At 47.0% G+C, this 26104-nt stretch overlaps 1 protein-coding gene across 2 annotated transcripts in view; it reads right to left on the bottom strand.

Annotated features, from left to right (window-relative positions):
• SLC37A2 (solute carrier family 37 member 2) overlaps positions 1-26104 on the bottom strand; it is a 1507897-nt gene that overhangs the window by 323009 nt on the left and 1158784 nt on the right. For both annotated transcript variants that reach the window (XM_069224551.1, XM_069224550.1), the window contains exon 14: positions 5538-5611. In XM_069224551.1, coding sequence (XP_069080652.1) covers positions 5538-5611 — 74 coding nt within the window. The remainder of the gene's footprint in view (positions 1-5537; positions 5612-26104) is intronic.

Below are 26104 nucleotides of genomic sequence, written 5' to 3'. Positions count from 1 at the left end.
GCAAACAGAGTAGAATTACAATAGGATGTTATAGGCAAACGTAGGCCTAGGGGCAACACAAACCATATACTCCAAAAGTGGAATGCGAATCACGAATGGACCCCAGACCTATGGGAGCTTGTAGAGGGTCACTGGGACTGTAAGAAAACAGTCAGGGTGTCCAAGATACCCCACCCCAAGACCCTGAAAAGTAGGAGTAAAGTACCCCTACTACCCCAATAGGACACAATAGTCGTGATAGGGGGATTCTGCAAGAACCACAAACACCAGCAAATCACTGAAGATGGATTCCTGAACCTGAGGACCTGCAAGGCAAGGGGACAAAGTCCAAGAGTCGCGATAGTGTCCAGGGGGAGCAGGAGCCCAGAAAACCCCGGATGAAGGTGGAAGAAGGCTGCCTCCAGATGGAAGCAGCTTAGGATTCTGCAACAACGAAGAGAGTTAGGAACTTCTCCTTTGGACAGAAGATGTCCCACGGCATGCCGAAGGTTGCAGAAGTGTTTCCACACAGAAATAATGCAAACAAGCCTTGCTAGCTGCAAGGGTCGTGGTAGAGGATTTTGGGTGCTGCTGGGGACCAGGAAGGATCAGGATGTCGCCCCTTGGAAGAAGAGACAGAGGGGGCGCTCAGAAACCCAGAGAGCCCCCACAGAAGCAGGCAGCACCCACAGAAGTACAGAAGGCACTTAGAAGATTTGTAAACCAGAGATGACTCAGAGTCACAAAGGAGGGTCCCACGACGTTGGAGTCCAACTCAGGGGGTTGAGCACTGCAGGACGGAGTGCTGGGGACCCAGGCTAGGCTGTGCACAAAGGAATCCTTGGAGAAGTGCACAGAAGCCAGAGCAGCTGCAAATCACGCAGTACACAGGTTTGCAGTCTAGCGTGGGGAGGCAAGGACTTACCTCCACCAAACTTGGACTGAAGGATCACTGGACTGTGGGAGTCACTTGGATAGAGTTCCTGTGTTCCAGGGACCACGCTCGTCAGGATGAGAGGGGATCCAGAGGACCGGTGATGCAGTCTTTTGGTGCCTGCCTTAGCAGGGGGAAGATTCCGTCGACCCACTGGAGATTTTTTCTTGGCTTCTGGTGCAGGGTGAAGGCAGATGACCCCCAGAGCATGCACCACCAGGAAACAGTCGAGAAAGCCGGCAGGATGAGGTGCTACAATGTTGCTGGTAGTCGTCTTGCTACATTGTTGCGGTTTGCAGGCGTCGTAGGGCAGTCTGCGGTCGATTCTTGGCAGAAGTCGAATAGGGCAGTGCAGAGGAATTCTGGTGAGCTCTTGCATTCGTTATCTGAAGAATTCCCCAGAGGAGAGACCCTAAATAGCCAGAAAAGGAGGTTTGGCTACCAAGATAGGAGGATTGGCTACCAAGAAAGGTAAGAGCCTATCAGAGGGGGTCTCTGACGTCACCTGCTGGCATTGGCCACTCAGAGCAGTCCAGTTTGCCCACCACACCTCTGTTTCCAAGATGGCAGAGGTCTGGAACACACCGGAGGAGCTCTGGGCACCTCCCCTGGGAGGTGCTGGTCAGCGGAGTGGTCACTCCCCTTTCCTTTGTCCAGTTTCGCACCAGAGCAGGGCTGGGGGATCCCTGAAGAGGTTAGACTGGCTTATGCAGAGATGGGCACCATCTGTACCCATCAAAGCATTTCCAGAGGCTGGGAGAGGCTACTCTTCCCCAGCCCTTCACACCTATTTCCAAAGGGAGAGGGTATAACACCCTCTCTCAGAGGAAATCCTTTGTTCTGCCTTCCTGGGCCGGAACTGCCCAGACCCCATAACGGCAGAATCCTGTCTGAGGGATTGGCAGCAGCAGCAGCTGCAGTGGAAACCCCAGAAAGGTAGTTTGGCAGCACCCGGGGTCTGTGCTAGAGACCCGGGGGATCATGGAATCGTCCCCCAATACTAGAAAGGTATTGGGGTGACAATTCCATGATCTTAGACATGTTACATGGCCATGTTCGGAGTTACCATTGTGACGCCATACATAGGTAGTGACCTATGTATAGTGCACGAGTGTGTAATGGTGTCCCCGCATTCACAAAGTCTGGGGAATTTGCCCTGAATGATGTGGGGGCACCTTGGCTAGTGCCAGGGTGCCCACACACTAAGTAACTTGGCACCCAACCTCCACCAAGTGAGGGTTAGACATATAGGTGACTTATAAGTTACTTATGTGCAGTGATAAATGGCTGTGAAATAACGTGGACGTTATTTCACTCAGGCTGCAGTGGCAGGCCTGTGTAAGAATTACCTGAGCTCCCTATGGGTGGCAAAAGAAATGCTGCAGCCCATAGGGATCTCCTGGAACCCCAATACCCTGGGTACCTAAGTACCATATACAAGGGAATTATATGGGTGAACCAGTGTGCCAATGAGAATTGGTAAGTTTAGTCACTAGCCTGCAGTGACAAATTTAGAAAGCAGAGAGAGCATAACCACTGGGGTTCTGGTTAGCAGAGCCTCAGTGATACAGTTAGGCACCACACAGGGAACACATACAGGGCACATACTATGAGCACTGGGGTCCTGCCTGGCAGGGTCCCAGTGACACAAGGGCTGAAACATACATAGATACAGTGAAAATGGGGGTAACATGCCAGGCAAGATGGTACTTTCCTACATTCCAGCAAAGTCACGTTTTGCGTAAACTAGGCGCTATCTAGACCAAGGAGGGACCCGGAGGCCTCAGCTCTGCGTGAGGAGGAAGAGGGGACTATCAGCACTTCAGAGCACCAGACAGCACCCACGGGAGTCCTAGGACACGGGAACAAAGGAGGTGCAAAATGCAGTTAGTGCAGCACTACACAGGAAGGGCCCCACGCCACAGGAGAACATCTCAGCAAGTTGAGCGTTGCAGGATAGAGTGCTGGGGACCTGGGCCAGGTTGTGCACGAAGGAATTTTGCAAATAGTGCACAGAGGCCTCAATAGGTGAAGAAGACGCAGTGCACAGGGTTACTGTCGTTCTGGGGGAAGGCAAGGTCTTACCTCCTTCAAATTGCGACAGCAGGACCTCAGGACAGTCTGTGTCGATGGGGTCCACTTTCTGTGTTCCAAGGATCATGCTCGTCGCTTTGAGAGGAATCCAAGAGAACCAACTGTCGACTTAGAAGGTGCCTGCGTGAGCAGGTGAGTGTCTCCGTCACCTCACGGGAGATTTTTTCGGTCCTTCTGGTGCAGGGTGAAGACAGGGAGTCCTCAGAGCATGCACACCATGGAAACTGTTGCATATGCTGGCTGGAGCTGAAGTTGCAGACGAAAAGTATCCCTTGTGGATACTTAGTTGCTGTTACACCGGTTTTTGGAGCAGGCTGCGGTTGATCCGAGGTCAGAGGAGGAAGTAGTAGTTGCAAAGGATTCCTGCTGGAAACTTGCAAGTAGAATCTGAAGAGAAACCCACAGGAGGGCAGAGGGCAGAATCCTGTCTGAGGGATTGGCAGCAGCAGCAGCTGCAGTGGAAACCCCGGAAAGGCAGTTTGGCAGTACCCGGGTTCTGTGCTAGAGACCCGGGGGAATCATGGTATTGGGGTGACAATTCCATGATCTTAGACATGTTACATGGCCATGTTCGGAGTTACCATTGTGACGCTATACATAGGTAGTGACCTATGTATAGTGCACATGTGTAATGGTGTCCCTGCACTCACAAGGTTCGGGGAATTTGCCCTGAACGATGTGGGGGCACCTTGGCTAGTGCCAGGGTGCCCAAACACTAATTAACTTTGCACCTAACCTTCACCAAGTGAGGGTTAGACATATAGGTGACTTATAAGTTACTTAAGTGCAGTGGTAAATGGCTGTGAAATAATGTGGACGTTATTTCACTCAGGCTGCAGTGGCAGGCCTGTGTGAGAATTGCCTGAGCTCCCTATGGGTGGCAAAAGAAATGCTGCAGCCCATATGGATCTCCTGGAGCCCCAGTGCCCTGGGTACCTAGGTACCATATACTATGGACTTATAAGGGGGGGGGGTCTAGTGTGCCAATTGAAATTGGTAAATTAACTCACTGGTTAGCAGAGCCTCAGTGACACTGTCAAGCACTACTGACAACACACTCATTAGGCCATGAATTATGAGTACTGGGGTCCTGATCAGCAGGATCCCAGTGAGACAGGCAAAAACGTACTGACATATAGGTAAGAATGGGGGTAAAATGCCAAGAAAGATGGTACTTTCCTACACTCAACCCCTCCACTTTAAAAAAAGAAAAACACCCCTGGAGGGTGGGGTCGCCAGGGCCTAACAAGGCTCTCGGAGTGGAGGGCACTTGGCCCCTATTGCCCTCGCCCCTTTAAAATTCATAGGGCCCTGGAGGGTGAGTCCCAGGAGCCTAATGAAGCTTGGGGGGCACACAGTATCCTGACCTTTAAAATATATAGGGTTCTAGGCAATGGAGTCCCCAGGGTCTAATAATGCTCAGGCTGGGGGGGCCACGTTGTCCCCCTGACCATTAAAATACATAGGGCCCTGGAGGGTGGGGTACCCAGGGTATATTAAGGATCCGGGAGGGGAGTTGCAGAGTCCCCTACCCTTTTTTATTATATTTGGCCCTAGCAGATGGGGACCACGGGGCCCAAGAAGGATCGGGGGGCGTGTCAAAGGCTCTACGCCATGCATAGTCAAAGGCCGCAGGATGGGGTTAACTGCATGCGGGGGGTTGGCTGCAGGGCCTGCCCACAGGCCAGACCCTGTATTCAACTCCCCACTGCACACAGCCAGATTTATGTATGGTAATAAATTATTACTTCACATTAAAAGAACCCTAGAAATGTACTGAAAAAAGCAAAGGTTAAAGTAATGTTATAGTTAGGTGAAATGTTCAGTAACAACCTAACATTTTAAACTTTAAAAAACACAGAAATTCACAAGTTATAGTTATCTCAAGTTACTATGACTCATGCCCTAAGGCAACTATAACTCACGGACTCACCATGCACTGCTAATAACCCAAATATTACACCACTCATGACATCTTCTATAACATCATTGCAATTAAATTATTGATGAGAAAATTGTGCATGGTGGGGACGTGAGTTATAGTTACATTATGGCCTGAGTCATAGTTACTTATGATAACTATAACTGGTGAATTTCTAGAGTTTAACGTGTTAGGTTGTTACTGAACTTTTCACTTAACTATAGTGTTACTTTAAGCTTTGTTTTTTTCAGTGAATATATAGATATGTATATATATATATATATATATATATATATGTAGATATATATATATATATATATATATATATGTGTGTGTGCCTTACTATGAAATGTATATGTTACAACGTTATAAGTGTTTTGTGATTGCTGTCATTTAAAAAAATCATTAGTCAACAACTTCATTTATCCAGCAAACCACTGACAAAAAAAAGAATAATTTCCATGTTACATTATTATTTTACTATAAAGAGAGATCGGATATTAATAGTCCACAAATCAGTAAAAGCACACTGATCTAATTTCTTTCTAATTTATTGAAGAATATTCTAAAAAGGAGGACTGAAATACAATAATTTGAGTGGAATCTTACTAGATCAGCGGAAACAGCAGTCGTTATGAGGGCATACGGCCCATTTACCAACGCTCCACAAACAACAAGAAATGCTGCAAGAGGAGAAAACACACTGTTAGAGATTAAAACAGTACCCAATAAACCCCCAGTATGCAACCATTATAATAGAACAAATATATAAGCAAAACAAGCATCGGCAAAGTCAATAGATCAGCTATTTTTTTTAAAGCGCATTTATGTGCCTTTGAAAATCTGCGCTTACCTCCTCCCCCATGCAGTGGACAGTACCTTTCTTAAACCATTTTTTGAACTTTCAAGAAGAATCACTCGTATTATGTCAAATTAGTTCAGAAGTTACACATACTGAGACAGTGTTTAAGTTTTTACAATCATACAAAATCTATCTGCGATTGTCAGTTATATTTTCCATTCTTTGCATTTGAACTCTCATATACATATTCAAGAATATATATTGGTTTAGAACACAATAAAATCCAGCGGATAAACAAAGGTTAAATTATAGGGTAGCACAGAACTATTTTAGAATATAATTAGAGTTAACATAAGGCAAGAAACAAGTAATGTGAATTTAAAACATTCCAGCCTTGTGTTTTAGCTGTAGGATCGATCTCATTACATACGCTAATATCTATTCTGTTTCTTATTTTTCACCTGAGAGGTTTGTCTCTAGCGTGGGTTAGCTCTCTATATGACACCTGTCAGGTTACCTTCGCCACACTCAAAATAGAGGAGCAACATTTCAAGTGACTGCACCACTTCATCATTCACAATATCTTTCATTATATCGTGGTATAGTGCTTCTGTCTCAATCTTTGCCCATCTTATTCCTTCTGCTCTCCATTTTTCTAAGGTAGGAGGCGGGGCCTTCCAAAGAAAAGATATGATGAGGTTACCTCTAACTAATCCTAGGCCTAACATGTGGTGCTGAGTTTATTTTTACTGTTTGGGATATCAATCCAGAAAATATATTTCAGTTTTGAACAGTTGTGTCATGCCTGTGGTTTCTTCCAACTTATTTGTTACTGCTGTCCAGAAGTTTGCTATTTGTGGGCAACTCCCCAGCATACAATAGTAGTCTGCACCAATAGTCTTACTCTACATCTAGAGCACTTGGTCGTCTACAGGTTATACATTCCATTAACTCTATAGGAAATAAAGTATGTCCTTTGAAGAACTTCGAACTACTGGACTCTTAATGCAATATTTCTATATACCCTAGGAATGTAACCTAGTAAAAACGTATATAGTGTATACTCTCAAGCTCCAACCAGCACCTTGGGAACACATTTTCATAGAGTGGTGAAATCAAGTTAAGTCTCTTCTACCAGTGATTTGTACAGAGTTGACACCACCTTCCTGGCTGAAGCACTGTGTAGGTTTACATTTCAATTGATTTTTGCTTTCCCCAAAGGACATCTATTGTTAGCTCAATCACCTAGAATGGTGGCCCGGGGTGGGAGGGGACTGTATGTGTTATGAGAATGGACAGTAGTACGAAGAACATTTCCCACCGGTGTGCTTTGGACAGGTGGTGCAGTCCAGCACTTCAGGTATTGGTATTGGACACAGAAAGGAGCCAGTAAGTGGCCCTTTGAGAAGCTAGCTAGGACCCTCGTATCCTGCACACCCATCCCCATTATTTATATGGTACTTGGGAGTAGCGTGGTCCTTGTTAAGAGTGTTTAGTGGCTGCTTTACTGTGGGTTTGCTGTTGTCAGGTTGAGGCGAGTTAGTTTTGCTGCAGTTAAGATAAGTGGCAGACATGCACAGGGCTCATGTACTAATGGCTTGGGGTGTTGCCAGCGGGTACTGGCATCACTAAAGGGGCTACGCCGGGTCGGTGCCCAGACTGTAAATGTTCTTGACCCCCACCACCAGCAACAGCTGGTGCCATACTCTTCCCACTCAGTAAAGAAAATTAGTCATTATCAATATGTGGATTTCAATTTGCATCTGAGGGAGAAAAGGTACAATGTATCTATGTAGCATATCAGCAGGAGAGAGTGTTTTAACAGTTCAACATTCATCATAGTATTGATCATACATCAAACATAATGCAGGTTACTGACCATTGCTCAGTCGTAATCTGTGCCCTTGCCCCATTTCGTGTGAAGGTTCATAGGTATCTATAGTTATTCCACTGGGACCACATTTTATCATATTTAAAGTGGCTGCCCCTGCCCTTGTATATCTCCCATTCAGCTATTTGGTACCAGTCTATGTTGTGTTTCCAATCTAGGACAGGCAAAGGCCCACTTGCTCCCCATGTCTTGGCTATGTCTCTTTTGGCCACACCCGCTGCCAGCTTCAACCATATTTGTTGGTGTTGGGGCCAAATTTCCTTTCCCCTTTATATATAAGATGAGCCATATAGCATCTATCTGAACCATTAGGCCAGTCACTTTCGTCATCACATTTACCACTTGTGACCAGAAGTGTTGAATTATTGGGCAAACTCCAAAGAGTGTGGAAGAAGGTCCCCACTCCGCCACATCCTCTGTTACAAAGATTAGAGCTACTTCCGCCCATGCGATGTAAAAGGGATTTGGAGTAGTATGACCTATGTAAGAGTCTAAGCTGTATCAGGCGGAACCTGGCTCGGATTGACACCTCTTGAGGGTTCTCCAGGGCTTCCTGCCAGTTGTCTTCTATAAAGCCTATATCTCCTTCCCAAGCCTCTGCCTCCTGGAGAGTGAGCCAGTGATCCAGGGTATTATTAGTATCTTTTTATAGATCATGGACACTGCCTTGCCTGGGAGAGGTTCTGGTAATAACCTGTCCTCTAAGGGGGGACGATTCTAATAATGATTCACCCTCCGGTATGTGCCTTCTGAGTGCATGCCCTAACTGTAGATATCTGTATCTTCCATTGGGAGCTCATTGTTCAGCTCTACAAGGGACAGTAGCTTTCCATTCCTCCATATATCACCCAGGATGTCTATACCAATGAGTCCTCATCCATTAAAGCCAACCAGTTTACTCAGCTCACTTCAAGAGTGGGGTTGCGATTGTCAGTTTGCCCTCCCACCCCAGGAATTTTGCCTCTCTCCATGCTCATACCGCAGCTTGTGTGTGTGGCGGGAGACCGGCCTCTCGTTTCCTAGTATATAGGATTGCAGGATACCCGCGTTCTACCAATACTGCTCTATCTATTCTGTAAGCTGGTTTTCTGACATCCGCAAATAGTCATTTACAGAGACCAGATGGGTTGCCCAGGACTATAACCCGTATATCCAGGACTGCCAGGCCCACTTCGAAGGCTCCTATCTGTAGCTTACTAAGGGTAATGCGTGAGCTGCCACCGTCCCCTAGAAGGCTACTGTAGGAGGCTGGCCTGGCTTGTAGTGGGTACCAAGGGGTACTTACACTCTGTACCAGGTCCAGTTATCCCTTATTAGTGTAGAAGAGGTGTTTCTAGCACCTTAGGCTGATAGAAGGTAGCTATAGCAGAGCAGCTTAGGCTGAACTAGGAGACATGTAAAGCTCCTACTATACCACTGGTGTCATATGCACAATATCATAAGAAAGCACAATACACAGATATACTAAAAATAAAGGTATTTTATTTTCATGACAATATGCCAAAAGTATCTCAGTGAGTACCCTCAGTATGAGGATGTCAAATATACACAAGATATATGTACACAATACCAAAAATATGCAGTAATAGCAAAAGGAGGTAATGCAAGCAGTGTAAAGTTACAATAGATTGCAATAGGAGCACATAGGTATAGGGGCAACACAAACCATATACTCCAAAAGTGGAATGCGAACCACGAATGGACCCCAAACCTATGTGAGCTTGTAGAGGGTCGCTGGGGCTGTAAGAAAACAGTGAGGGTTAGAAAAATAGCCCACCCCAAGACCCTGTAAGGTAGGTGTAAAGTGCACCTACAGCCCCCAGAGAACACAGAAGACGTGATAGGGGGATTCTGCAAGGAAAACCAACACCAGCAAAGCAACAACAGTGGATTTCCGGACCTGTAAGAGAAGGGGACCAAGTCCAAGAGTCGCGACAGTGTCGAGAGTGGGCAGATGCCCAAGAAATGCCAGCTGAGGGTCCAAGGAAGCTGCCACCGGATGGAAGAAGCTTGGTGTTTTACAAGAACAAAGAGGACTAGGAACTTCCCCATTGGAGGATGGATGTCCCACATCGTGAAGAAGCTTGCAGAGGTGTTCCCAAGCAGAAGACCGCAAACAAGCCTTGCTAGCTGCAAGGGTTTGCGGTTAGGGTTTTTAGATGCTGCTGTGGCCCAGGAGGGACCAGAATGTCGACACTTGGATGAGGAGATAGAGGGGGCGCCCAGCAAGTCAGGGAGCCCTCACAGAAGCAGGCAGCACCCACAGAAGTATCAGATCAGGCACTTAGAAGAGGAGTGAGCCGGAGTCCACCCGAAGTCAGAAAAGGGTTGTCCTCCGCAACGCCGGAGGACAACTCAGAAGGGTGTGCACTGCAGGTTAGAGTGTCGGGGACCCAGGCTTGGCTGTGCATGAAGGAAATCCTGGAAGAGTGCACAGGAGCCGGAGCAGCTGCAAATCACGCGGTACCCAACAATGCAGTCTAGCGTGGGGAGGCAAGGACTTACCGCCACCAAACTTGGACTGAAGAGTCACTGGACTGTGAGAGTCACTTGGACAGAGTTGCTGAGTTCCAGGGACCACGCTCGTCGTGCTGAGAGGGGACCCAGAGGACCAGTGATGCAGTCTTTTGTTGCCTGTGTTTGCAGGGGGATGATTCCGTCGACCCACTGGAGATTTCTTCAGAGCTCCTGGTGCAGAGAGGAGGCAGGCTACCCCCAGAGCATGCACCACCAGGAAACAGTCGAGAAAGCCGGCAGGATGAAGCGATACAAGGTTGCTGTAGTCATCTTTGCTACTTTGTCGAGGTTTTGCAGGCGTCCTGAGCAGTCAGCGGTCGATCCTTTGGCAGAAGGTGAAGAGGGAGATGCAGAGGAACTCTGGTGAGCTCTTGCATTCGGTATCTGAAGAATTCCCCAAAGCAGAGACCCTAAATAGCCAGAAAAGGAGGTTTGGCTACCAAGGAAGGAGGATAGGCTAGTAAGAAAGGTAAGAGCCTATCAGAAGGAGTCTCTGACGTCACCTGATGGCACTGGCCAGTGTGCTAGAAACACCTCTGTTTCCAAGATGGCAGAGGTCTGGAGCACACTGGAGGAGCTCTGGGCACCTCCCCTGGGAGGTGCAGGTCAGGGGAGTGGTCACTCCCCTTTCCTTTGTCCAGTTTTGCGCCAAAGCAGGGCTGGGGGATCCCTGAACCGGTGTAGACTGGCTTATGCAGAGATGGCCACCATCTGTGCCCATCAAAGCATTTCCAGAGGCTGGGGGAGGCTACTCCTCCCCAGCCCTGACACCTTTTTCCAAAGGGAGCGGGTGTAACACCCTCTCTCTGAGGAAGTCCTTTGTTCTGCCTTCCTGGGCCAAACCTGGCTGGACCCGAGGAGGGCAGAAACCTGTCTGAGGGGTTGTAAGCAGCAGCAGCTGCAGTGAAACCCTGGGAAAGGCAGTTTGGCAGTACCCAGGTCTGTGCTAGAGACTCGGGGGATCATGGAGTTGTCTCCCCAATGCCAGAATGGCATTGGAGTGACAATTCCATGATCTTAGACATGTTACATGGCCATGTTCGGAGTTACCATTGTGACGCTATACATAGGTAGTGACCAATGTATAGTGCACGCGTGAAATGGTGTCCCCTCACTCACAAAGTCCGGGGAATTTGCCCTGAACGATGTGGGGGCAACTTGGCTAGTGCCAGGGTGCCCACACACTAAGTAACTTAGCACCCAACCTTTACCAGGTGAAGGTTAGACATATAGGTGACTTATAAGTTACTTAAGTGCAGTGGTAAATGGCTGTGAAATAACGTGGACATTATTTCACTCAGGCTGCAGTGGCAGGCCTGTGTAAGAATTGTCAGAGCTCCCTATGGGTGGCAAAAGAAATGCTGCAGCCCATAGGGATCTCCTGGGACCCCAATACCCTGGGTACCTCAGTACTATATACTAGGGAATTATAAGGGTGTTCCAGTATGCCAATGTGAATTGGTGAAATTGGTCACTAGCCTGTTAGTGACAATTGAGAAAGCAGAGAGAGCATAACCACTGAGGTTCTGGTTAGCAGAGCCTCAGTGAGACAGTTAGTCATCACACAGGGAACACATACAGGGCACACTTATGAGCACTGGGGCCCTGGCTGGCAGGGTCCCAGTGACACATACACTAAAACAACATATATGCAGTGAAATATGGGGGTAACATGCCAGGCAAGATGCTACTTTCCTACAGCTACGCAGTTCACAGTTGATTTTGGTGAAGAAATCTGTGGGCACCTGATATGGGGTGTTTTGGAGGACATACAAGAGCCGGAGAGGGTCATCATTTTACATAGGACAGCTCTGCCCATGAAAGAAATCGGAAGCCTTCGCCAGTGTGATACATTATCACGGAGGCGATCTAGTTGTGGGAGGAGGTTCTTCTGACGGAACGCTTCCAGGTTCCTTGTGATATATATGTCCAGGTACGTAAACCTGTCTGTGGTCAATGGACTTGCACAGCGGGTCGACAAAATTTGTTTGCCCTCTGTTAGCAGGAAGGCCCGAGATTTGTTCCAGTTTATTTGGTACCCCAAATAATTGCCAAAGATATGCAGGATTTGTAATATTCTATCTATGGAGAGATGGGGCTTTGCGACATGTAAAAGAATGCCATCTGCATACAGAGAGATCAATGTTTCCTAGCTGCCCCCTTTTCGGATCCCCCAAATGAGGGGGTCTTGTCGTATCCATGCAAACAATAATGGGGACAGTGTGCAGCCCTATCTCATACCTCTGTGAAGAGTGAAGGAGTGCGAGACCGCCCCACTGACTCTGACCCTTGCCCCTGGGTTGCAATATAGCAACTGGACCCATGTGCAAAACTGGGGGTGAAGCCCAATCTAGTTAGGACTGCAAAGAAGAATGGCCACTCTGTACTACCAAAGGCCATGCTTGCGGCCAGCAAAAGTATGATATTTCATGTTTAATTATTCTTGCATTCCATAACAGTTTTTAGCTTTTTCGGGGATGGTGCCTTTCATGAGACATATTACTCATTTATGTAAATTAGTGTGAAAAGATTTGCTCTTATGTAGTTGAGTGAGTTCAGATTGTGGGTGACCACAATTGACAGCTGTGGAGTTCAAGCTGACTGGAATGTGAATTCCTGACAGTGCTTACCAGTGGGTCATGAAAGGGTTCGGAATACATGTTGATCAAATACATGGCCTTTCTGCAGAGTACAAAGAGCACTGGCCAGGTGTGGCAATTGTAATTCTGATTCAATGCAAACGTGTACTAAGGATGTACAGGGCTGTCAAAATAGTGACAGAGGAAATGTTCAAAAAAATGCACTGTGTACAGTTGAGTGGGTGCATTGCGTAGGAGGTACATGCGTGACAGAGTGAAAAGAGTCTGAGGAGGAAAGCGGTGAGGTATAAGATACATCGATTGAGTGTTTCAGAAAAATAGGAGGAAAAACAGCGTACATATCTAACAAAGGAAATTCAGAAGAGGGTGGTGTGAAGGAGAACAGTAGTGACTAAGACACTCCGAAGACCTTGACCCCTTCCACAGACAACAGTAATGTTTAATTCACTACCTGTTTAGAAAGGTTCAAAGTTTATATATCTCTCTCTCTCTCTCTCTCTCTCTCTCTCTCTCTCTCTCTCTCTCTCTCTCTCTCTCTCTCTCTCTCTCTCTCTCTCTCTATATATATATAGACATACACACACATATTCACTGAAAAAAACAAAGGTTAAAGTAAGATTATAGTTAGGTCAATTTCTCAGTGACATCATTAACGTTTCGAACTAAAAATAAACCACAGACATTCAGCAGTTATAGTCATGACATTCTATGACATCTCAAATTACATAATTGATTACATCACTGATGAAATCATCCAATGAGTGTGCAAGTTTCTTTTATAGTTTACATGGTGGCGGGTAGTCAGCATTTTACTTTTCTATGTACTTTTTCACAGTTTGAGTGCAACTAATGTATTTAAGTGTGCTCCTAATGCACCATAACTGTGTAGAGGTACTGAACATGTTATAAATGTTTGCATTAAAGAGCAACTCTGTGTGCAAGCGACAGTTGACCAGTATTCATTATGCTCCACACAACTTTTTGGGTTCTGCATAAAAAACTTTCAACAAGAGAAATATTCTACGTAGCAGAAACTAACTTCTGTAAGCAGCCTTGAGTTATTAGAGAGATTCGTGTCAGCTTAACATAGAAAAGAGTGTGCACCAGGTACTAACCTATGTACATGTGTTTGGTTTGCTTTAGAAGATCGTAATCTGTAAAGTGTTCACCACAGTATGAAGGCTTGAGTTAGAACCATCTTAAGCACTTTCCAGACATGCATTTTTTTTTTTTTAGCATCTAGTCTCTTTTTTGACAACTGTTGCAAAGAGTGTACACTGTTTTTAGTACATTATTTTTAATATCCTGTGGTTTATTTCTCATTTGAGTTTCACTCAGTCAAAACAGTGTGGTATAGAGTAAGCTTTCTCTGTTTGCAGTACCCATTACTCTACTCGTATTAAGTTTATTTCTCAATATAGGTTCACTGAGTGTCATGGGATTCATATACATGAAAGGTGCATGTAGTAGGCTATTTCGTTTTAAACCGGCATTTGCTATGTTGGCTTTCTGTCAACAATTATATAGATATTGAACACAGCAGTCAATGAGTGTTTCTCTTATATCTGTGGTCGATTGTTAATCTGATTTATGCTACCTGTACAGTGTATGTTTTTGCTCAATGTTGCATATAATGCTTGTTTTCATCATCTAAGTGAGTTATATGTGTGATGGCTGTAGAAATGGGTGATTTTCTCTTGGGCTTGTTTATACTTACTGTCAGGCTTCTAATGTTATACTCATTTATGAGGGAAGTATGTGTGAAAGTGACGTTTTTTAAATTGACGTTATAAGTTTTCCTACGAATTTGCAGGATTTTTTTTTTTAACGGGTTTGAGATATATATATATATATACATACATATATACACACACACACACACACGTATATACAAACATCCATCCCTGGGGACCCTATTCCCCAGGGCTGGCTCCAGCATTGTACGGAGGTAGCAGTTACCCTGCCCCCACTGGTGCAGGAAGGGAAACCTGTATTTACTCTCATTTGGCAGGAGCAATTTCAAAGCTCCCGCAAAGCAAGAGCAAACACTAAGTTGGAGGTGGCAGTCGCACTGCCGCAGCCCCGGCGGAGCGGACTGCCATCTTATGAACACGGGGATGGAACCAATAGAACACAGCCAAGTCAGACGGTCTGCTGTGGCTGGCAGTAGGCATATCCAGGGCGGTGGTGAGGCTGTTTCCCACAACCCTATTATGCAGCTGCACACGCCTTCCGGGGCGGACGCACCACCATGAAAAGCCTGGCTGAAATGAATCACTGAAAAGGGAACACTCACCTTCAGGAACATAGGCACATCCGCAGGCGCAATGGCACGCAAATTGCAAGTCTTCCCAATGCTCCTGCTGCCCATTGTACTCCAGGACCAGCGACAAAGACACCAACCGTAAGTGCACCCGCCTAGAACACACTGGAGGGAAGGACATTAATACACACACACACGGCACGCCACACCCACAAACACCAACACACACACTCACACACGCCAAATAGCATATTTGCAAAACATACGTGTGGAAGGAAAGCCACAACAAGGTTGCTATCATCGACACCAAAGGTGCAGTGGTGCAGATATATTAATAAAGTAAAACCTGGAATAAATAACTATGTACAAAGAGGCCCAAGGGCCAGTCCAAAATGTCCGTAGTGCCCCTAGCACACTGGGCACAGAATGAGCCCCTAACTTGACTCCTGAATGAAAACTGCTGGTCTCCACTGGTCAGAGGCATCAATGGGGCATGCAGGCACCTCAGCGGTGAGGGGGAGGTCTGAGGGTTTGGGTTTGGAGGGGGGTCCTTATGTTTGGAGAGGAGTCCTTGGGTGTGGATTTGGAGAGGGGGTCCTTCAGTTTGGGTGGGGGTTGGTCTTTGCCTTAGATTTTGGGGGAGTGAGCCTAGGTTTGGGTTTTGGAGGGGTGAGAGTGGACTTGATGGGGGTGGAAATTTTAGGTGGGGAGGGTACCAGGGGACTTGGTGAGGCAGGGACTACTTCACTGATAGAGAACAGGGAAAATTCACAGAGGAAATGTTTCTTGGGAGGACAGGGACAGTCATGGCAGAAAGGTATGGGAGTGGAGTTAGAGGGAGTGGTTGAGAGGTGTACTTGGAGGTGATTTGGGTGCAGGTGCGTGCTTGGATGCCATGAGGGTGCTGTGTGACTGTTTGGTGGGTGAGTGTGGGCATTTAGATGTATTGGGAGGAGGGGGGAGAAGATGCAGGGAAATGGCACGGAGTGTGTGAGTGAATATTGTGGTGGTGTGTGTAGGTAGGGTGGGTGTGCTGCATGTGGGGGTGTTGACAGTCATGCTGAGTGCGCATGTGGTACATGGGGTGCATGTATGCTGGTCTGATATTGTGGCGACGGTGGCAGTGAGGGCAACTGTGGCAGGATCTGGTACTGATGAGGTGGTGACTGCAGGTGTGAGTGGTGTAGTGCCTATGAGGGAGGAGGTGGTGGGGGAGTCGGTGTAGGAAGTGCATGTTGTCATGTCGGCATCTGAATGTTGTGTGTGTGTGTGTACGGCAGTGGTGTCCTCTGTGGTGCTTATGTTTCTCCATGTGTACCATGTCTGTTGATGTGGATGCATGTAGGTCAGAAAGTGTGCCTTGGATGGGTGAGGGGAGAGGGATGTGGGAATGGGAACAGGTAGCTGGAGGGGGGAAGGAAGAAGAAGGGACACTGGCTGCCATCAATGAGGAGACCAGAGCCTGAAACCATCTCTACAGGCCAGCCAGGGCACCGTGAATGCCTTCCAGGAACACATTGGTCTGCTGCATCTGTGATGCCAGTCCCTGGATGGCATTCACAATGGTTGACTGTCCAACAGAGATGGACCTCAGGAGGTCAATAGCCTCCTCACTGAGGGCAGCAGAGCTGACTGGGGCAGGAGCAGAGGTGCCTGTGGTGAAGGAGATGCCCACCGTCCTTGGTGAACGGACAAAGCCAACTGGGTGGGGAGTTACAGGGAGGGCAGTGCTGGAAAAGGGGGTGGCAGATAAGGATCTTACTGGGGTGGTCCCCTCGGCCCCATTGGAATCAGCCTCCTGGGTCCCGTGGACTGCAGCTTCCCCACTCACCGGTGCCCCTTCTCATTCACCAGATGATGCTGATGTACACAAAGATTGAGGAGGACAAGGAGGGAGGGTGAGAGAGAGACAGGGTGCAATGGGTCAATGCCAGCACAACAGTCACACAGAGTAACAACACCATTATCTGCTACCATGGCACGCCATGCCCTCACCTATACATGCTAAAACAGTGGGTCACCATGGGGGGGTGGGGAGGGGGGACTAAGGCAATGCTGATGTGAATTGCTGATGGTGGTACAATTGCACCCATGTACCTGATGTGAGACATACTAGTCACACTTACCCCTTACTTTGCAACTTTACTTGGCCATTTAGGGAAACAATTCCTGTACTCCAGAAACAACTCAATCCTGCATGGGTAGGTAGCATGCCTTCTAACCCATTGACAATTATCACAGTGACATCGTGGCCCACTCTGCCTCACTACACATACAGTACATGGCAGCAGATTGAGGACTCACTTATTTCCTTTGTCACAGTGGTAGCCAAATACAAATGACAATGCCCTGACACCTCAGGTGTACTGATGACGTTGGCAGGAAATGGGTTTCCACACTTGGTGGAGGAGGACCACACAAATTACACATTGGAAGTAACTGCCCTCATAAGCCACTGTCTGCATGGTATGAGCACACATCTGTGATACCAATCCTGCCAGGGTGGCTGATACCCATAGTGGATACCCATAGTGGACAGGCATCTTCCTAGTACCTACGCTACAGCCTCCCACTAGTACTCAACCCAGACCCACCTAAGCAACACAATAACAAGGTGAGAGTGTGTACTTACCCCTTTGTGGCTGTTGTGCTGCCCTAAAGCACCAATCCACCTCAGGGTAGGCCACCTGGTTCTGTGCATCACTTCTTCATTCTGTGGAACAGCAAATTCCCACACCTGAAGGAACCACTATTGAGGTATTGGGCCTGGCTCATCAGTATGTATTGATTCGTATGTGTGCCCCTGTATATTCAACTCTCTTCACACCCTGTCCTATAAACCTCCCAGTCTTGGCAGTAGTCCTACCTCTGGGCACACAGGTGACTCTAGCTATCCCAACCCTCCCTGGCTACTGACACCTGTGAGCCATCCGACTTCAGATGCTGAAAACCGTTTCAATGAGGCCCATGGTAGGACAAGGCATGTGAGTGAAAGAACCTTTGGCGTAATGAAGGCCAGATTCCGGGTCTACACATCTCTGGAGGTGCCCTACTCTACAAACCACTGAAAGCGTGCCATATCGTTGCTGCCTGCTACACAATCTGACCCTGATATGTCACATCCCATTGCTGGAAGCAGAGGAGGTGGCCGCTGGACCAGTGGCTGATGAAGAGGACACAGGGAGTGATGAGGAGGAAGATGATGAGGAGGCAGCTGACCCCAGAGCAGAGTTGATTTGACAATACTTGAACTGAGCTACATGTATGTGTCAGATGTATGGTATGTGACCTGCACTCCTGGCTGCCTTGTAACATTGATCTTCCTGGTGTCTGTTAGCACTGGTGGTATTGGGAGCAACTTTGCCTGTGGGTGGTTTGGGGCGTCACATTTGCCAATCAGTGGAGTTGTTACTGTGCACATTTCAGTGCAAATCTCACCCTGCTGTTGTGTTGCTTCACTTGTGACATGTTTGTGCATTCCCCATTGTTCCCTGCCATATCAACTGCAATATGTGTGCTAAACATTGTTGTGTCAACAGTATTTCTACCTATCCTCAGAGTCCACACTGGGAGGCACTGCAACATTACTGTTTCTGACTGTTGAACATGCCTTAAGTTTGGCTTTGCCTGCTGTGACCGAAGGGCCAATGGGAATGGTGAATGTGGGTCTGACACGGGCAAATGGTTAGATCTGACAACTGCCATCTCACCCTGGGAACTTTGTGATTGTAGTGCATGTGAGTTGTGTTGTCATACTTGACTCCTATAGTGATTGTTGTCCCTGACCTGTTCAACTTGCAGAGCATTTGTGTGGAGCACTCTGGTTCCTGCATCACGTGTTGCCTTCCTTGACCCCAGCCTCTGCCTGCTCCACTATCATCCTTGCTGCATTTTTCTCCCCTTCTGTCACTCTCACAAACTTTTGCAGGACAATGGGTTGACAGTTAAACATGAAATGCCAGAGTATATGGTACATCTTACAATTAAACACAGACAGTAGCTGTGCTCAATAGTGTTTATTTGTGACTGACACGTGCAAGGGGGAAAAGTGGGATCATGGTGGGTGAAATCATCCATTTAGTCAGCCCAGCTGTGGGTAGTACAGGTCCAGTATAGGGTGCCATGGGAAAACAGAGAGATGACAATAGACAGTCAACAGAGTGTGTCAGTGGCACACAAAGGAGAATGTTCAGGAGAAGGTCACTTCCTGGTGGTGGTCTTGGTCTTGGCATCAGTTCCTGCAGGATGTCTGGTATGAAATCCTTACTTGCATGGGGGTTCCTCAGCTACAGGGGGAGGGGTCTGCGGGTCCTCTGACAGGGCCTCCATTCCACTAGCTGCCCTTAAAGTGGAGGGCTCTGTTGGGATGTGACTAATGGAGTGGGTGGAGGACGCAGGATGCTGGTCAGTTCCTTCAGCACCCCTGTAATGGAGGCCATGGTGGCATTGAGTGCCTGCCACTGCTGCATGGCTTCCTAATGGTGTTCCCTCTGCAGCCTTTAGTTCTCCTGCAGAGTTGTGAGGATGTAGCCCACCATGTCCTGGGTTTGGTGGTATGCGCATAGGACTTGAGAGAGGGCAGCCTGACCAGTCTGTTGTTGTGGCTGCCCCGTCCCCTGGACCACAGAGCACCTCCCACTACCCTGGCCTCCAGGGCTTGTGCCCCTGGCACAGTGTACCCACTCACAGTTGCACCAGGACCTTCCTTGTCTTGGGTTTGTGCCCTGGGGCACTGGTTTGGGGACGAAAGGCTGGCTGCGGTGTAGCTGCAACACGGGAGAGGGAGTCCGGTGTGTCCAGGGTGGGGCTGCTCTGTGTTGACTGACCGGTAGAAAAGTGATATAGTAGCTACCTGCCTGTATGTAGAATCTTAATGGTGGGTGATTTTGGGAGAGAATTCAGTATGTGGTTTTGAATATAACTTTCCGGTAGGTTTTTGGGTGACAGAAATTGTTTTTGGCTCACAGTGAACAAATTTACACAGGGCTATACTTGCCTCACACGAAGGTTTTACATATTTCTGAATCTCACTGTAGCACTTCATGGCTATTTAAAGATACAGGCATTAACATATGATTTAATAAGATAGTATGGTAGTCTAAAATCAAATACAAATTAGCAAACTGATGCATACTTGCCATATTTGATGTTGCTGTTCCTACAGAAAAGAGAGGGGCGCCTCCCCACTATAATTGGAATTTTGCACGATTATATTTACATATATGGGTCCCCAATACGAGGGGTTGATGAGGCAATTGCACTTTCGTATGACAGAATATTGAAGGAGATAACTTTTTCTGGTAAGTAAACATATTTTCTGGTCAACTCATGCATTTGAGTCCAGTAAACACACGTTGGGTATGCTTTTGATGTTGTTCAATGAATTATTTTCATTATGTTTTGGTAGTATTAAGAATGGATTTGGAGCTTGGAGATAACAGTAGAAGTGTCTTTGGATTTGTGCATAAGAAGGTATTTCACCAAATTGGCATTTTTAGAGGTCATTGAGGGTTACTTGGTGAGCACGAGAATAACGTCAGCACTAGGGTTTAACTATTGGTCAGTGGATTCCACATGTATGTGCATGAACTAATTAATGCATTCTTGATATATATTGTGTAGGAAAGTACCATCTTGTCTGGCATGTTACCCCCATTTTCACATGTGTGTCAGTTTGTTTTTGCCTGTCTCACTGGGATCCTGCTAGCCAGGACCCCAGTGCTCATAGTTTGTGGCCTGAATGTGTATACCTGTGCAGTGACTAACTGTCACTGAGGCTCTGCTAACCAGAACCTCAGTGTTTATGCTCTCTCTGCCTTTAAATTTGTCATTATAGGCTAGTGACCACTTTTACCAATTTCAATTAGCATACTGGAACACCCTTATAATGCCCTAGTATATGGTACCTAGGTACCCAGGGTATTGGGGTTCCTGGAGATCCATATGGGCTGCATCATTTCTTTTGCCACCCATAGGGACCTCAGACAAACCTTTACACAGGACTGCCATTGCAGCCTGAGTGAAATAACGCACACACTATTTTACAGCCATTTTACACTGCACTCAAGTAACTTATAAGTCACCTATATGTCTAACCATCACTTGCTGAAGGTTAGGTGCGAAGTTACTAAGTGTGAGGGCACCCTTGCACTAGTAAAGGTGCCCCCACATAGTTCAGGGCCATTTCCCAGGACTTTGTGAGTACGTGGACACCATTACATGCGTGCACAACATATAGGTCAATACCTATATTTAGCTTCACAATGGTAACTCCGAATATGGCCATGTAACATGTCTAAGATAATGGAATTGTCCCCCATTCCATATCTGGTATTGGTGAGCCAATTCCATGCATACTGGGGGCTCCACTATGGACCCCCAGTACTGCCAAACCAGCTCTCTGGGGTTTTCTCTGCAGCTACAGCTGCTGCGACCCCACAGACAGGGTTCGGTTTAGGGAATCCCCAGTCCCTGCTCTGGTGCGAAACTGGACAAAGGAAAGGTGAGTGACCACTCCCCTGTCCATCGCCACCCCAGGGGTGGTGACCAGAGCTCCTCCAAAGTGTCTATGACCTCTGCCATCTTGCTTTCAGAGGTGTGGGGGCACTCTGGAGGCCTCTGAGTGGCCAGTGCCAGCAGGTGACGTCAGAGACCCCTCCTGATAGATGCTTACCTGAATAGGTGGCCAATCCTCCTCTGAGGGCTATTTAGCATCTCTCCAGTGGGCTTTTCCTCAGATAACGACTTGCAAGAATTCACCAGAGTTCCACTGCACCTCTCTCCGACTTCTGCCAAGGATCAACTGCTGACTGCTCCAGGACGCCCGCAAAACTGCAACAAAGTAGCAAGAAGACTACCAGTAACATTGTAGCGCCTAATCCTGCCGGCTTTCTCAACTGTTTCCTGGTGGTGCATGCTCTGGGGGCTGCCTGTCTTCACCCTGCACAGGAAGCCATGAAGAAATCTCCAGTGGGTCAATGGAAGCTTCCTCCTGCTTCATCAGTACTCTGGGACCCCTCTCATCCTGACGAGTGTGGCCCCTGTAACACAGTTGGTGGACCCAAGTGACCCAGACTGTCCAGTGGTCCAACTGTCCAAATTTGGAGGAGGTAAGTCCTTGCCTCCCCTCTCCAGACAGTAATCCTGTGCACCACGTGTTCTGCAGCTACAAGGGCTTCTGTCCACATTTCCAAGAAATCCTGCATGCACAGCCGAGCCGAGGTCCCCAGCACTCTGTCCTGAGACGCTCAGCTCCCTGAGTTGATCTCCGGTGTTGTAGGACCTCCTTTTGCAGTGTTGAGACGACCGCCCTGTTCAGACTTCTTGGACCCGTGTTCAAGTACTTCTGCGGGTGCTACCTTCTTGTGTGTGGGCTCTCTACGTTGCTGAGGGCCCCCTCTGTCTCCTCTCCCAAGTGGCGACATCCTGGTCCTTCCTGGGCCCGGGCAGCACCCTTTTCCTCCAACCGCGACTCTTGGAGCTAGCAAGGCTTGTTTGCGGTATTTTGCCAAGGAAACAACTCTGTATCCTCCAGCATGCCATGGGACATGTGCACGAAGAAGCAGCTCCTACCTCCTTTTGTTGTTGCAGAATCTTCAGCTTCTTCCATCTGCAGCCATTTTGCACATTCATCTGGGAATTAGTGGGCTCCTGCCCCCCCACCGGACACTTTCGCGACTCTTGGACTTGGTCCCCTTCCTTTGCAGGCCCTCCGGTCCAGGAATCTGTCTTCAATGCTTTGCAGTCTGTTGTGGTCTTTGCAAAATCCTTTATCACGGTTTTAGTGTGTTTCTGGGGAAATAGTAGTACTTTACTCCTACTTTCCAGGGTCTTGGGGTGGGGTATCTTTGACACCCTTAGTGTTTTCTTACACTCCCAGCAACCCTTTACACACTACACTAGCCTAGGGGAACATTTGTGGTTCGCATTCCACTTTCTTAGTATATGGTTTATGTTGCCCCTAGGCCTATTTCATCCAATTGTATTCTACAGTGTTTGCACTACTTTCTGACTGTTTTACTTACCTGATTTGGTTTGTTGTGTATATTTTATGTACTTTACTTACCTCCTAAGGGAGTATATCCTCTGAGATATTTTTGGCACATTGTCACTAAAATAAAGTACCTTTATTTGTAGTAACACGGAGTATTGTCTTTCTTATTATATAGTACCTATATGATATTAGTGGTATTGCATGAGCTTTGCATTTCTCCTATTTCAGCCTTGGCTGCTCTGCTATAGCTACCTCTATCAGCCTAAGCTGCTAGAACACTACTACTCTACTAATAAGGGATACCTAGGCCTGGCAGAAGGTGCAAGTACCATTGGTACCCACTATAAGCCAGGACAGCCTCCTATATATATATATATATATATATATATATTGGATTTTCTAAAGTTTAATGATTATTACATAGTAATATAAGATGTGGTTTCTACAATACTTGTTTTGCATACTCTACATGTCACATTTATTGATGTTAAAATATCTATATTAAAATGATAACACTGCTATAGGAATAATGTTGCTTTTCAGTATACACGTTCGCATGGACACGGACACGTGTAAACAGAATGTGTTTTATTAGCTAATTTGATTTCCACCTGCATCGACAACGGTGATAGGGAAGCCACAGTAATGCAGCTTTTGTATGTTGTGGCACTTGAATTTTAGTACAATAAGTTTATGTATATACATTGTTTTCAGCCCTGATGAAGTCAGTGGGTTACCCAATAAACTAAACACATGTTGGCCTTGGCTTGGCTGTTACAGTGTACGGATACAGAAGACGGCTGTATTGATGTGAATCAAGAAAAGTGGCGCGAGTGCCAAGAAAATAAACTTGAAGCATATTCACAGACTGTTATAAAGAACATTTCTAACATGATTGGGCGTATGCATTAAATGTATACACCTGCTCCTATGTAATCTATGAAACAAACTAACGCACTTAGATGATGTCATTAGTGATGTCATTTGAGATGTCATCAGTGACGTCATAAATGATGTCACAGAACATGTCATGAGTGATGTCATATGTGAGGTCATAAGCAGTGCACTGTGGGACGGTAGGGTGCAAGTTATAGTTAGCGCTCCTAACACACAACTACGTCTAGCAGTGGCCAACTAACAGAAGGGGGGTCCCAAAATTAAATTTTTCCAAGCAATTTCCATAGGAAGTTTTAGACATGATTTCGAAATTAAAACAAATTTGGCAGAAAGGTAGTTTTTGGGTCAGAAAGTGTCCTTTTCAGGTTTTGCCTGCACAGTGCTTGCACTGTGCTTGTGAAATCTATTGTAATTAATATAAATCTTAAAAGGAGCTTGCATCTCACCCCCCCTTGCTTTCCATTGGTTTCTGTGCTTGCCACTTACGTTGCCTCTGTTTCTATTGGCTATAGCACTATTTCCGGCATTTGCCAATGCTTGTTCCTCCAATGTTTGCTCTTATCAGTGTCAAAAGGACCAAGTCATGTTTTCATTCGCTTTTGTGGTACTTTTTTATGTTTTGCCTGCTTTTTACATAATGTCCACGTGGCTACACGCATTTCAAGCATGCTTGTTTTCATTTCATGCCTGCACTCCATATGTTACGATTGCTTTTTCGTAGAGTCAATTGTGTCCAAAAATAGAATATAGGAACTTTATCCTGTTGGGTGCCTGGGACGTAATGGTTGTGCCCTGGGCAGCAATGCTTAGGTACCCAGGACGTAACTGTTATGTCCTGCACCAGGCTCTTGGGGGAAGCGCTAGCTTCCCTGAGGACCTCTCACGGGTAGGACTGGAAGGGGAATTGCTTCCCCTTCCACCCCCAGCCCACAGTAACATCTGATGACGTCAGCAAGCGACTGCACGCTGACCTCATCAGTGGAGGCCCCCCATCGCGCTTGAAATTGAAATGGCTGCCACGGAATGGACAGCAGCATGATTCAGAAGCAAATGGTCTGGAAACATGATTGACACCCACCCTTTATGACTAACATTTGATTTAATTTCATGGGACACCCTGGCCTGCACACTGCTCACACATTGAATATGAGACCTTACAGCAGGAAACAAACAGTAACGCAAACACTGTTTTTCACAGTCACAATATATATATTCATATAATCAGAGTCTGTAACCAGCACATCTGAATGACTCACAGACCAGATGGACTCCACTCCATATGGGGTCGCTATATAGATAGGCTCTGCACTTTCGTGGCACAGTCACACAACAAGGCTCAGAAGGGGTGGGGTCAGGACAGAAATGGGACTTGACTTGAGCCTGGCCAAAGCAAAGGTCACAAGGTGTCTGTGGCCAGCTCAGTCTCTCTCTCGCACGCTTGTAACATTTGACTCACAAAGAGGTGGGGAGAGACACTGGCTGAGCAGTCCTTCCCAGCAACAGCAGAAATTACCAGTCGCTGCATGGCTTCACAATAAGTCATTACAGTGATTGGTCATGACTATGTGCAGAGCCTCCCACACCTGTGGTGCCATGCTCTCTACACCAGAGGCCTAAACGAGGCCTAGCAACACGTCTGGGCGCCCATCAAGATTCTGCTCCCTTGCTATTGCACAGCATAAGAGTAGCACCAGAATTGGCTTGAGCAGGCAAACTCACCGCGCATTGGGAGACCAGGGGTTGCAGCTTTGATCAACCCCCAGTCCCTAATGTGCAGGTGACGAGAGGCTTCTAGTGCGTATGTCTGGCTGGCTGGATAAAGATAGCAGACCAACCTGACATGCGCACTTTGGGCCTCGCTCAATCGCTCTAGTCTGTCATGTCTATCAACATTAAATCACACTCACTGTCTTCACAGCAGCTGACGCACATAGCTGAAGGCTGACTGCAGCGGGAAAGTGAATGCAGATGCAAAGTTTTTTGTAAATACATGTTTATTGATATATGCACATAAAACAGGGGTCAAGGGGGCCAAAATAAGAGTGGGGCAACACCCCAACACTCAAACGCAGGAACCACCCCTGCCCTCCACCAACTGAAACCGGGTGCCTTGGTTTGGCCTCTGCATTATTATACTGTTGAAACAACACATTACATGACTGCACAGCCACTGAGTTCCAATTAAAGGTTTTAATAAGAGAAACATGAAAATA

This window comes from Pleurodeles waltl, chromosome 3_1 (assembly GCF_031143425.1).
Source record: "Pleurodeles waltl isolate 20211129_DDA chromosome 3_1, aPleWal1.hap1.20221129, whole genome shotgun sequence".
NCBI classification, from domain to species: Eukaryota; Metazoa; Chordata; class Amphibia; order Caudata; family Salamandridae; genus Pleurodeles; species Pleurodeles waltl.
This window is presented reverse-complemented; position numbering and strand designations above follow the sequence as displayed.